The sequence below is a fragment of the Balaenoptera musculus genome, chromosome 2 (assembly GCF_009873245.2).
Source record: "Balaenoptera musculus isolate JJ_BM4_2016_0621 chromosome 2, mBalMus1.pri.v3, whole genome shotgun sequence".
Lineage (NCBI taxonomy): Eukaryota > Metazoa > Chordata > Mammalia > Artiodactyla > Balaenopteridae > Balaenoptera > Balaenoptera musculus.
The window spans coordinates 26,999,564-27,013,464 of NC_045786.1; the positions used below are offsets into that span (position 1 = coordinate 26,999,564).

The window sequence follows — 13,901 nt, forward strand, 5'->3', positions numbered from 1 at the left end:
GAGGGATAGAGGGAGGGGCAAGATAGGGGTAGTACAAACTATTATGTATAAAAAATAAGCTACAAGGATATAGTAGTGCACAACACAGGGAATATAGTCAATATTTGATAATAACTAGAAAAGGAGTATAATCTTTAATAATTGTGAATCACTACGTAGTACACCTGAAACTTATACAATATTATAAATCAGCTATACTTCAATAAAACATAAAATAAAATATTACTAACGGGAAAGCAAAAGAATAATTAATCGTCCAAAAGGTAAATAAGAATATTGTAACCATGACGCCCACATACACTGCACAGAGAGCCATCATGTGCCTTCCCTTGGGCAATATATTCTTCCCTTCACCTAACTCTCCTCCATATGGTCCGGGATGCTGACCTTCCCTCGCATAGTCACTGGATTCTTGCTTCCTTTGATCACTGCTGCCAATTACTGAGAAAACCCTGTCCCTGATATAAGCACACTCTCAAACCATATCCCAAATACAACCAGCTGCTGGTCACCCGGGGGTGGGCTCAACCTGAAGATGGTTCAAGGCAAGCCATTCCCATTCCCGGAAATTAGACTCAAGGCCCATGTCTTCCCTGTGAAGGGCCAGTCACGCTCTCTGTTTCTGGGGTAAAATAAGACTGAACACAGGCTAATGATCATTTTAATCAATTCATTATGAATCATCTTCACAGCCTCTTTAATACAATAGGTACAATAAGATAATAACTTCCCCTAACTTTTGATTGACAAAGGTCTCTGCCTAGAATGTTATAGGGTCATAGTCCTGGTATACTCAAGTCTGCTAAAATCTAACATACAAAATCCTCTCAAAACTTCATTTTACGTACTTCAGTTTTTAAAAACTTTATTTAAAAGGATGTTTCATTAAACTCTATTTTGAAATAAAAATGGAGGTAGTAGCTATAATTCAGTTTTCCAATTCAAATTTTAAAAGCACATTCTTTGTGGTCTTGGCGTTTTGCTTGAAAATGAACGTTATGGTATATTTCAGGAGATAATTTATATGAAAAAAACCCGCATTGAATGTCAGTTTCAACCTCATTTAAACTGTTTTCACATTCAACTAGGGGAAAGTCTAGCTGTTAATCTTCGTGAGGGTCTCTGCATCTTCTTGGAATGAAGGCTGATGTATGGTAGGTGACAAGTAAAAGGACATTTTCTAGATGCCCAGTTCCCAAACTTTAGTGGCAAGAGATTAACCTGGGGAGCTTGGTCAAAACTCAATGGCTGGGACAGCCTCCACCCTCTAGCTTATGATTCTGTAGGTTTGGGGTCAGACCCTGGAAACTGCACTTCTAAAATGTACGCAGCTGGTATGGATGGAGGACCCTACTGAGAATGGTTATAGGCCCCCTCTTTTTTTAAACGCCCCCTCCCAAAGCGCCCTCTTTTTTAAAAGAAAACTGTGTTCCCATAGAATCAAGAGTGCAAATAACCCCCTCAGGAGCAAGCAGATCCAACTTGGGTCTTCCAGGCCATTCTGGTCCTTTTCCTGCAGGTTAGGCAGGCATGGGGGTGGGGCGGGGCAGAGGCGTGTCCCCCAGGTGTGTGCCCTGCCCTTGTGAGGGAGGCTGAAGGAGGGACCTCAGATTCACATACAACATACCCCAGTGATTCTGGAGTACCTCCGGCCCCTCCCTGTTCCTCACCACACCCGTGGGGCTGCCCAGTCCACCACCCGTCCACCACCACTGGGTCACAGGTGCCACCTGAGGATTGAGGGGGACAGATGGGGATGGAGGGGTACAGGGGGGACAGATGGGAACGGAGCGGGTACGGAGGGAGAGCAGAGTGGGAAGGAGGGGAAACAGAGAGGGACAGAGGGGGAACAGAAGGGGACGGAAAACGGGGAATACAGGGGGACGGAAGGGGGAACACAGAAGAATGGAGGGACGGATGGGACCAGAGAAGGGCAGGCCGGCCCGGGGTCGGAGGGGGGGACAGAGGGGACCCGGCCCGGCTCCCCTCAGCCAGGCAGCGGCACACTGAACCGCTGGGCCGGGGGGCAGGGGACTGGACCCGCGTGACCGGCCTGAGTGACGAGGACCGGGGTTTGCGGCGACCAGCCCGGGTAGTGGGGACGAGGACGGGGACCGGGACCGGGACGACAGGGGTACGGGGACCGGGGACGGGACGGGAAGGAACACCCGGCTCCCTCTGCCCGGCAGCAGCGCACTCAGGCGCTCGGCCGCACACCTCCCAGCACCGACTCCTCCGGCGTGCGGCGGCCCGCGCCTTATATACCCTGCTAAAAATAGCCTGCGAAACCGCCTTCCAATCAGAGCTGGCCGAAGTTCGAATTCAGCCAATGGCGAGGGTTGTGATGGAGAGGCTCGGTCACGCCAGGCGGGGCCGCTGTAAGCCGCTGCCCGCGATTGGCCGGAGCTGACATCATCGTCGCGCAGCCCCCGGGCCGGGCGCGGCGTGATTGGGCGGTGCGCGGGGCGGGCGCGGGCGAGTCACGTGGGGAGATGGGGGGGGCTGGGCGGGTAGGAGGGGAGGCTGGCAGCGGAGCTTTGAATAGGGAAGTTTTGCAGGGGTTACGTTTGCAGTCAGTCCGGTGTTTGCAAATATTGTGTGGGCTCGCGAGCGAGTCTCCGGGCTCCGGTAGGATCCGAACCCGCGGCGCCTAATTGCTGCCCACTGAGTTTGCATGAACTTCCCCGGCGCTGCAGGCACGGCTGCTGCGCTCCCGACTCCAGACCGCACACCTCCCTGTTTTTACAACAGCAGTGACTGTCTTTTCCAACCCGACATGGATGTGCTCCCAATGTGCAGCATCTTCCAGGAACTCCAGATTGTGCACGAGACTGGTTACTTCTCGGCGCTGCCCTCCCTGGAGGAATATTGGCAACAGGTAAATAGGAATTTTCATGGGCCAGGTGCCCGGGTGCGCCGAGGAGGGAGTGCATGCACTCACCGACAGGACGGTGTGTGGTTGGAGGTGCATTTCTTTTTCTTCTTTTTTTAATGGTTCGGGTAAATTTTTTTTAAAATTAAAATAATTAGTCTTAAAACGTACTTCTGCTGCCTCCGGTGTGGAAGGCACTTTAAAGGGGCCTTTTACAGCGTGGAGCGGAGTTGTCATTTGAGTGGGGCGCAGCAGTGCTTCGTCGCTTGGAGTGTTTTTGCCGTTTCTGGGGCTTATGAACTGCGTTCTCCGGAGGGCAGACCCAGCTCCGCGGCCTGATCCCGGCCCCAGCCCTTGGCAGAAGTTTGGTGCTTGTACCAGCTCCAGACTCCACAGCTGGATCTGGTCATATGAACTTGCATGGACTGCCAAGGGTGTTTTTTTTTTTAAGGGATTTTGGTTTTGTTTTGCTTTTTGGTGTTTGTACGTGGAGATTTTTTTTTTTTTAATTAAGGATTTCACCAGCGAAACATCCACCAGCTCCTTTTCTCTACCAGGCCATTTTCAGTTTCTTTACCTTCTTGGGAATCCTTAAGATTTGCCTCGATCTGCCTTGTTTTTCTTACCTGCTTCTTTTGTTGACCAGAAAAAAAAAAAAAAAAAAAACCAATGTTTGCACAACCAGTGACTTATCAGTCATATGACAATGAGCCCGTCCGAATTGCTTCAAGTCAGAGTTTGGGAAGAAGAGTCTCTGTTTCCAGCATTTTTAGTGGAACTGGAATTTTTGGCATTGGACATTTAAGAAACAATTTTTCCCCCTTCCAATGCGTTAGGATTACCTGAAGGGAGGGATTCTGACACTTGTCCCATTATCTTTAAAGATAGAAGGAAGGTTTGGGGTTTTCTCTGCCCTGCTAGGCTGTTTGCTTTTTGTCACAAAGTGTATTAGCAGATCAAATATATATTGTGGGTTTCAAAGCCTAGAAGGCTTTTAGGGGAGATGAAATGCAAAGTGTTACAACCTTCACATGCCTGCTTAATTGTTCCCAGCCCTTTCCTGCCTCCCTCTCCCCTCCAGGCTTTTCCTCCTAAAGAAGCTGCTTCCTAGGACGTGATTGAAATTGATCTAAGTAGTTTCCTTGGGCATTTGGGATTTGGGCCACAAGCCAGGCTGAGCTCTTGGTCGCCTTCAGAGGCTTTTAAACTCTCCCTGAGAGCTTCCTTCTGGTCCCCAGTGCTCGTCAGCATAATGGAGATTTTAAATTAGCCAGATTATTAAAGTTTAACAAGATCTCAATAAACGTGCTTTCCTTTTTCTTTGGAACATCCATAGAATATCTTGCTGTCTCTCCACAGAACACTCTAGTGTGCTTTGTAACCCAGACATCTAATTTTAGGGGTAACGAGAAAACAATGATTGTTTTTTCCCCCTCTGCTTGCTCCTGCTTGCTAGGTGAGGAGGGGGAGGGGGAATGGTCTATTCTGATAGCAGGCACACTGCTAAATAACCAAGCGGGAGCCCTTTGGGTGGGCTTTGCTAGTCCTGAAAATGATTTGGCTAAAAAGAGCAGAGTTTGCTGTAGAAATCTAAAGCTGTGGAATTGCAGTAGTATAGACAGCCTTATATGGACATGCAGGCAGTTGATCCTAGTGAAGATAAGGGCAGGCATAATTTAAACCTAAAACGTTTCCTACCGTTTTTCTTTTCCAGTGGCTAGAAAGTTTGAGATGGTGGGGAGAGGGGATGCTGGTCTCTCGGTAGTTGTAGCTTCTGGAAGGGTTGGTTGTGGGGCTGGGGGGGGGGGGCACTCTGGCCCTGACTCGCTGCATGTATATTTGAACCGGGTCCTTTTTTGGCTGCTGGTCAGAATTTCAAAAGGAAGTCTCCTTTGGCATTGTGTGAAAGAAATAGAGTGATGACTCATACAGTTGTACTCTTGGCCAGTAGATAAAGTTCTTGTCCATTGTGGGACTCCCAGCAGGGCTGCGGAGGAATTTCCCCTCCTGCATCCTTTACAATAGCAGATGGCCATTCTGGAATGGTTTCTCCACTCCTGTTGTTGTTTTCCTCTGACCACTGTGGAAGTCATTTAAGTTGTGTGTGCGCATGGCCCTGTACTTGGGAATGGCATTCTTTGAAAGCCTATTAGGTCTGGGCTCTGCAGGAAACGGGTGGTTTCTCTGCAGCTCCTTCCTGACCCTAGACCATCAGCTGGCTGCGTCCGCTTACTGAGTGTGGCCTGTGCTGTCAGCGGTTCTCCAGAGGGAGACACATGCCATGTCAGAGCACACTGTGTTGAGAGCAGCAAGCCCTCTGTCTGTGCCTCTGGAAGGCGGATGCCTGGGTTTCCTTGATGCACACAGGGTTCTCCGCTGTCAGATAATATGCTTAAACCTGTCTGGTGGGGGCAGGTCTGAGGCTGGTATTCTTTGTGTGGCTTACAGAAACTTATTAGAAACGTCAACACTGTAACTATAACAAAAACTGGCTCAGTGACCATCAGCCATTTGTGGCCATTGGTCCAACTTGGGGAAGCGGGGAGAGGTGTCACCTCTGGTTTTTCTTCTGAACGTGTACCCATTCCTAGAAGCAGCTTTCCTCTCACTCTGCTAAAGACATGGATTCTTGTAGTGACAAGGCCACAGTGTATTTGCCCTTGACTCCTGCATGTTTTTGGAAATGCGCTTTCGGTTCCGTTTTTGGTAGTCGTCACAATCACGTGCCTCCTTGTGGTTCCTTTCGCACAGACCTGCCTGGAGTTGGAACGTTACCTCCAGAGCGAACCCTGCTATGTGTCAGCCTCCGAAATCAAATTTGACAGCCAGGAAGATCTGTGGACCAAAATCATCCTGGCTCGGGAGAAAAAGGAGGACTCGGACCTGAAGATGTCCTCCAGTCCCCCTGAGGATGCACTCAACAGCCCCGGCTTTGGCTACAACCTGGAGACCAACAGCCTGAACTCGGACGTGAGCAGCGAATCCTCCGACAGCTCCGAGGAGCTCTCTCCCACCACCAAGTTTACCTCTGACCCCATCGGCGAAGTTTTAGTCAATTCGGGGAACCTGAGCTCCTCCGTCACCTCCACACCCCCTTCCTCCCCAGAACTGAGCAGGGAGCCGTCCCACCTGTGGGGCTGCATGCCGGGTGAGCTGCACCCTCCCGGGAAGGCGCGCAGTGGGACTGCGGGGAAGCCCGGCGACAAGGGCAGCGGAGACGCCTCCCCAGACGGCCGCAGGAGGGTGCATCGGTGCCACTTTAACGGCTGCAGAAAAGTTTACACCAAAAGCTCCCACTTGAAAGCACATCAGCGCACCCACACAGGTCAGTCCCTCCTGCGACCCGGGCGCCGCTGAATTAATTGCACCAGCCCTGGGAGGGGGCCGGGGCTCCGCAGGAGGCTGTCAGAGCAGACACGTCCTCACCTCCTTCCTTCCCTCAAAAGAGTTGGGTCTCTGGGGAGGACAGAGTAGGCGCTGAAAGACTGGACATGTGTGCCCGATGAATGGTTATCGCTTTCAGATTAAACAAACGAGGTAAATCACATTCTCTGTCTACACCGAGTACCCCATCCACTCTAGCCACCTGGGTTATCAAGGCCCACTGTGCAGTCTGCAGTGTCCATGTACAGTGTTACTCGGAGTTGCCTCTGATTTTTGGAAATGAAGCTCGAGGGTTGGGAGAGGGTGGCCGGGCGGTGTGGCGCAGGTGGGTGCCGGACACCATGTGGGGTCTGAGCTAGACCCATCGACTCTGTACGAAGCAGTATCATCAGCAGGTACTTAGTGAGAATTTCTCTGTGTATCATGCTGCCTTTGTTTTCTGATGCCAACTTTAAAAAATAATAATAACTTCTTAATGAAATATCACAGTCTAGAGAATAGTTCCTTTTATAGTTACCGTGACCATCTAGGATAACTGGTGAAGCATCACAGAAATTTTGGAGCTGGAAGGGGTCTTAGAGATCAAGTCATGCAAACTCTCGTGTTACCAATAATGAGAGGAGATCAGGATCCTGAAACAGCTCAGGGCAGAGCCAGGATCAGGACCCGGGTACCCTGGAACCAGGCTCCTGGCTGTCCCAATAGCACACTCAGGACCGACTGTGGCAGTTGTTTTTTATTTTCTCAGGTAGCACTTTTAGTGAAATCATATTTGTAATCCGACCAAGGGATAAAGTCGACTGGGTCTTTCGCTTGTCATTTAGAAAGTGTTTTGAAGACCTTGGCATGGGGTTTCCCAGAAACTCATGACCTCAGTTTTGGAGAAATATAGTTTCCCGGAGGAAACTACAAAGCTTCATTCCACAGGGAAGTGAGTAAGGAACAAAATAAGTGCTTGAGAGAAACCGTTTCCATGGAGAAAGCAATAAAACCCAGCCCTGGCCAAGGCCGCGGGTCCAGTGGGCTGACACATCACCTCGGAAGTATTTCTCCAGTCTGAGTAATTGTCCTTCTTACACGTTCACTCTGATTACAGTCATGTGGGCCCTGCCAAGCCTGGGTCTCTTCCCCAGCATTGGAGGCTCAAGGCTAGGTCAAGAAAGAGCTCCTGCCTGTTACCTTGCGAGGGCCGGCTCCCAGCGCTAACTGAGGTGTATTCTGAATTCCTGAGGGCAGTGGCCTCTGGGCCTGCTCCTGAGTGGACTTTCCCACCCCGTGTTGGGGTAGCAGGGCCCTTCCCTCACTGTTCAGTGAAATCATGGCGTGCCTGTCGTGTGCTCTCTTCCCAGGAGAAAAGCCTTACAGATGCTCATGGGAAGGTTGTGAGTGGCGTTTTGCAAGAAGCGATGAGTTAACGAGACACTTCAGAAAGCACACTGGTGCCAAGCCTTTTAAATGTTCTCACTGTGACAGGTACGTGCATGAACAGCAGGGGCGCGGCGGTGCCATCCCCGGAGCGAAGTAGGCATGCAGTCACCCTGCAGCAAGGCAGCCGTCTTCCTGGCCTGCACTGGCATCTCTCTTTTCAGCCCAGGACTTTTTAAAAAGGCTCTAATATGCCACTTGTCCAGGTTAGGAAGCACCGTGTACTGAGTGCGTGAGAATAGAATGGTTTCATTCATACTTTCTGAAGATTGGCCCTTTAACGGTTTTCAAATTTGAAGGCTGGGCAGTAAAGTCAGGTGACATTCCCAAGAGCTGATTGGCAACCTCCTTGATGTATACTCCTGCCCTGAATGTGGATGGGGCTGACTCAGCATGATGACTCCCACCCCCCATGAAGAGGGCTTATTTAGCTGGGGGGAGCACGGGCAGGAGGTCTGTAACTGACGGGGCTGGAGACCTAACGTCTGGGACCCCGATTCTCTCTGCAGGTGTTTCTCCAGGTCCGACCACCTGGCCCTGCACATGAAGAGGCACCTCTGAAGGGGCAGAGCGTCGACTCCTGCGGGCTAAAAAGGCTTCCAGGCTGAGACGGCCGTGGAAGGAGGATGCGTGTTCCAGCCAAAGCCATTTTGCACCCTACCCGGTCGCCTCCAGGACCTACTGGGAAGGTCTTTCGAGGGCGAAAAAAGTCATGTCCGAAGCGGCAGAGCACCCGGGGTGTGTGGTGTTTGGGTGGCCCTGGCCTCGCCACTGGTACCTATCCTCTGAGTGGTCCCTAAGCCTTTGCCGTGAGCATGTGCACTGAGAATGTTAGTGGTGGGTGGGCTGTATGTGGAGGGTCTCCTACGGACTGTGTGACGAGACAGAGTCCTTTCCCTTGCGAGGCTGCAAGAGACAGAAAAAAACATAGTTTGAATGTTTTGTGTGTGAGGCGTGTTCCATGAGATGAGATGGCCACCAATCATTTCCCGGGGCGGGGTGGGGGGGGGGGTAGGTAGAGTCTGCGCCTTAGTGGAAAAAAAAGAAAAGAAAAGAAAAAAAGAAGGGAAATGTGGAGGGCAGGCGTGGGCGGTCAGGACCCGGGAGTGGCGAGTGGGTGTAGGGAGGGGAGCCCCTTTCCCTCTAGCGTGTGGCGAGAACTTTCGGTGTCTGGTTCAGCTGTGTGAAGTGAGTAGCTTCTGCTACTCTCTGAGACAGAGTTCATTTGTTACCCATTGTATAAGCTGTGTATCTACAAATATAATACATTGATAACTTTTCCTTCTAAGACAAAAGTAATGCATGGTCTGGGGAATTATCTGCTTTTCCATTTTTAAATCAGGACTACAGTTTTGATTCCAGTTCACTGAGCAGCTAAGATACAATTGGTTGAATTCGGTGACCCCCTAGCCATCTGGGCCTGGCAATACACAATCCTTCCCCCCTTCGATTTCATAACACTCCCCTTCCAGAGAGGCATTGTGCAGCATAGGACTATTTTGTGAATGGTTCGAATTTGAATTACCTTTTTGGAGAATTTCGTGATGCCCTTGAAAGATGTTGGACACGAGTTGGGTGTCCAGGACACTAGGGCTGGGAATTGCTGGTCTAATGTCTCATTAGACTCAGAACCTAAAGTTTTTCTCAGTTGGGTGGATAAAACCACTAAAGCTTAGAAACTGTTTTCTCATGCAGCTAAGTTTCTCTTATTTATGCCTTGAGGACTAATTTCTGGTTTTCTAGCTGTTAATGCACTGTAGATCTTAACAATGGTGCCTTACGCAAGTGGCCCCTTATGTAGGGGTCTCGTACAGGGGTATGGGTGATGCATGCTTTATTAAGGCTCTTTTTTCACCTGGCTTTGTACTGTATCAATATATAATACAGAAAAAAAATCTCTTTAAGGTCCTCCTTCACAAAGTCAAATAGATGAAAACCCCCCAAACAAGTCAGTATTTACTCAGTAGTTTAGACAACTTGACTGTCAGTGTTAAAGTGGAAAACATGTGATAATTGGAAAATCAGACCATTTCTGCCACCGTGAGACTTCCGTATAGACTTTGCACAACAGTTGTACAGATCATACACCGGCTGTGTTTAATATGTAATATTTTCACACGTATTAAAGATACAGAAGTATAAAAAACAATGTATTTGCTTAAAAGGCACAAGTTTCTCGCGTATCTATCTAGCTATCTGTTGGTAACACAGAAAGTATATTACCTTTTTTTTTAAAGTGGGCGAAATTCTTGTGTATGTATATTTGTGTGTATAGTATGTGTATGTGTGTATGTGTGTGTATATATATATATACATATATATAGATAATATATACATATTTTTTTAAGGAGAAATTAGAATGTCTAGCTAGAAAATTCCACAGCCTGTGAAGACATATTTCAAAATGGCCACAAAGGAGGTAAACATGAGAACTCTAACTTTTATAAAGGCTTTCCCTTTAATTTAACAATTTGCCACAGGCTCTTGGCATCAAATCTCTTCCAGATTGCCAACTCGCTCATCATAATCGGCAGGTCTGGGATAGGGTACCTTCACCATTCAAAACTGGCATGAACGGAATACTAGGCCGCTCGTTGGTCTCAGACACACTAAGGTTTTGATTTTGAATGTCAGCTTTATTGAAGATCGAGCCTAAGAGTAAGCTAATCACAGGGATTCTTTTTTAGAGCACTTTTTATGCAGATGAAGCTATTTTTCTCCAGCACATAGATTCTTCCAGTTTTCCAACGAGTAATTTCCCTGAATTGGCACACCGCAGCATGGACAGCTGATCCTCCATCCAGCTGCTGGCTCATGGGTGTGGATCTTTCCTTTATATATATTTATATATATATATATACACACATATGAGTCTGGCTGGGCTGGTATTTTGTTTGGATCTTCCTAGAGATGAGCAATGGTGAAAGCTCACATAACTGGTTTTTTTTGTTTTTTGTTTTTTTTTAATCTGGGCTGATGGATACACTTACCTAAAGAACTCATTTCATATTGCTGAGGGGGGAAATGCACTTTTCTTTGGCAATTCTAAATCCAGGCACTTGATTTGCTGGATTTTGGAAAACTCCTTTTTTGGCCCTGCTGTGTGCTTAGCCATAACAATTCCATTCAGCAAGAAGGTAAACAAAAGACAAAAAAAAAACTTGCACTGGCTTGTCTCACTTATGAAACACCATGGAGTGGTTTGATTGGGTGGGGCTGGGTGCCACATATGTCAATGCCTGTAATTTTCATAATAAGCAAGTACATAAAGAATTACATTCTGTTCAGGTGATAACTGAGCCTCAATCAAGCAGAAACTTTTTGCTTGACATTAAAAAAAAATTTCTATTAGTGAAATTTCTTTTTTTTTTTTGAAGCACCCTGTTATCTAAAAAAATCTTTGTAAGATTTTTGTAAAATTTTGTTTTACAAGATTTTATTTGAAATTGTTTTTTGCAAGATTGTTATATTTCTGTATGAATGTATTTTTTATTGGAATAACATAAAAGAATTCTTATCAGCATCTTGAGTCTGGTTGTTTTTGTGTGTGGGGGGTGGGTGGCGGAGTGTTGAAACAAATTCCTGCCAGATTACTCACCCGGCTCCTCCTTGGGAAATCTTCCTTGTGCTACCCAGCGAACCACTTGTCTCCCCCCCCACTCACTGCCCTTCCTGGCAGCAAAGGTGGAAATAGGAGCCTGGGGTTGCTCCCCTGATGGGCACTGAATTCTCCTCCAGAGACTGGCCACCAGGCCTTGGGGCACAGGAGGAAACACTTGCTGTGTTTTATCTTCCTGTCACTCCAGCCAGGAGAATAAATTGCAGAGGCATCCGCAGAATGTGAAACAAACACCTCCCTTTCACTTCCGCAGGCTCCTGCAGCCCTGTTCCACGGAGGCGGTCAGAGCTGGGCAGCCGCCTCTGACCTGGCCCGCACACCTGGCTGAGATGTCACCCAAGAGGGTGAAAAGGACACAGTTGGGACAGCAAGCCCTAAAGCCATCCCACTGGCCTTCAGTCCACTCTTCTTACCTACCCCCTCCCACCACCTTCTCTGGTCAGCCCAGCAAAATAGGGCAGAAGGTAAAAGATTGTTTACGTGATCACCAGATTTTTTTTTTTTTCTTGAGGTAAATGGGATGCATTGAAACGCAGAGTTTGTTTGAAAACAAAATAGCTTTCGGTTCTCTAGAAACATTTCCCGTGAGCAGCACTAGATCTTAGTTCTACTGAGTGGCGAGTGGCAAACAAGGTTGTGTTGAGTTCATATTAAGCTCCTCAGTAGTGATGGTTAAATCAGTGTGTGCTTTCTAGAAGGGGCTATAGGATGATGGAAATTTCTGAGACAATGAGCTTCTTAACCTTGTTCTTAGTTTAAGGAAGTTCTCTGGTTGCTGGAAGGGCTCACTGCCTCTTGTTCTTAGCGGATCTTCATTTTGCTGCGTGGGCAGAGTTTACATGAGCTGCTTTTAATTTGATAATTGGGGAGGGGAAGTTGAAGTGCGTCCCCAGATTAGAAATGTTAAGTAATTTTCTCTCTAGAACTGTGGTAAAAATATCAGCCATTTCAACGGAGTTGTGATGTGGGAGGGTGCAGGAAGCAGATGCAATTTTTGCCAGGACTCATGGGTGTGTTGTGTTCAAAGCACATGTCAGGATGACTAATAGTTGGATTGCCCTGACTGTAGCACTAAATAAAGGCTTGATAATGCATTCTCGGCTACTAGTAAGACTTGACCACTTTGTCATGTGAAGACTATGCCGAACAGCTCGGTTATGTTCAAATAAGGCTGCTAGGAGAACTGCCATGCAAGGAATCAGCTGTAAACCAAGGATAATTATAGAAGGACAAAAAATTTCAGTCTGCTTAACAAAATTTTTGAAACCTAGCTAAACGAAAGGATACGTTCTCAGTTGAGCTCGCCGTGTGCTTTCGGACAATTTGCTGAGCTACGCTGGACCTCAGTTTTCTTATTGCTAAAATATTTTGGGTTAGGTCATGTGTATCGAGCATTTTATAGAGCACTGCAATTCTGTGGTCTGTGAGTATAGGGTGGACTTTAAATTACATGTCCACCCTCCTCGAAATGCTCGGCTCAGATCTAGAAAGCTTTCTCTTGTGCTACAGTAGACAGCATTGTTGAGAAAATTGCTCTGACTTAGAATGGAAAGAGGGACATTCTCAAATTGCCCCTTTAATTATAGTTAAGTTTTTCAAGCATTTGGTGCTTCATAGCATACCATTTTTTTAATTAAAAAAAAAAACCAAAAAAAAACCTCTTTGAAAACTGCCATTGTAGCCATTGCAGATCCAGTCTCAAGCTCTCCCAACTCACCAATCATACTGCACACGTTCCCAGCTGACCTGTGTGCTCAGAGGGCGGTGGAGTCGATGGGAGGTTGTTTACTTTTATATTTTAATTGCTCCGAAGATAGAACATATCTTTCATATGTAACTCCCTTCTTAGTTTTTAACCTTACGCCACCATGAGCTATATTTTTATTTTTTTTTAATTTTTTTAAATTTATTTTTGGCTGTGTTGGATCTTCGTTTCTGTGCGAGGGCTTTCTCTAGTTGTGGCAAGCGGGGCCCACTCTTCATCGCGGTGCGCGGGCCTCTCACTATCGCGGCCTCTCTTGTTGCGGAGCACAGGCTCCAGATGCGCAGGCTCAGTAGTTGTGGCTCACGGGCCCAGTTGCTCCACGGCATGTGGGATCTTCCCAGACCAGGGCTCGAACCCGTGTCCCTTGCATTAGCAGGCAGATTCTCAACCACTGCTCCACCAGGGAAGCCCCAATGAGCTATATTTTTAACAACCCTCCTTCTCAACCTGAATTATTCCCCTGCCCAAACTGGGTGATAATGAAAATGATGATATCTACTACTTCTTGTGCCTTGACTACAAATCGGGGAGGCAGTATGTTATATGTCTGTGTCTGTGTGTGTGTTTATGTATATTTCCCAGTGTACTCCACACGGCGGGCATTATCCCCATTTCACAGGTGAGGGTTACTGAGCAGCTTTCTCTAGATGGCTCAGCAGGAAGAATCAGGCTAAATATTTGAGGCCACGTCTCTCAAATGCCAAAGACCAAGGCTTTACTCACCAGCCAGCACTGCTTTCTGTCTCACGCAAGTTCTCACGAGAGCCTTCTGCCCTTTCTGTTGGATTCACCTTGAAATGAAGTTACATTTATGAAATGGAGACAGAACCTTCTTA

The 13,901-nt window shown here is 47.6% G+C and overlaps 1 protein-coding gene across 3 annotated transcripts; it reads left to right on the forward strand.

Annotated features, from left to right (window-relative positions):
* The first annotated feature begins 2,546 nt into the window (after positions 1–2,546).
* On the forward strand, positions 2,547–11,204 carry KLF6 (Kruppel like factor 6). 3 transcript variants are annotated; one of them, XM_036842937.1, is made up of 4 exons: positions 2,548–2,878; positions 5,624–6,197; positions 7,606–7,729; positions 8,191–11,204. In XM_036842937.1, exons 1-4 carry the CDS (start codon positions 2,675–2,677, stop codon positions 8,240–8,242), a joined length of 954 nt encoding a protein of 317 aa, XP_036698832.1. In that variant the 5' UTR covers positions 2,548–2,674; the 3' UTR covers positions 8,243–11,204. The 3 variants fall into 3 exon arrangements, with proteins under 3 accessions (XP_036698833.1, XP_036698832.1, XP_036698834.1); XM_036842939.1 differs by lacking the exon at positions 2,548–2,878 and adding an exon at positions 4,589–4,654; XM_036842938.1 differs by lacking the exon at positions 7,606–7,729 and having other exon boundaries at positions 2,547–2,878.
* Positions 11,205–13,901: the final 2,697 nt, after the last annotated feature.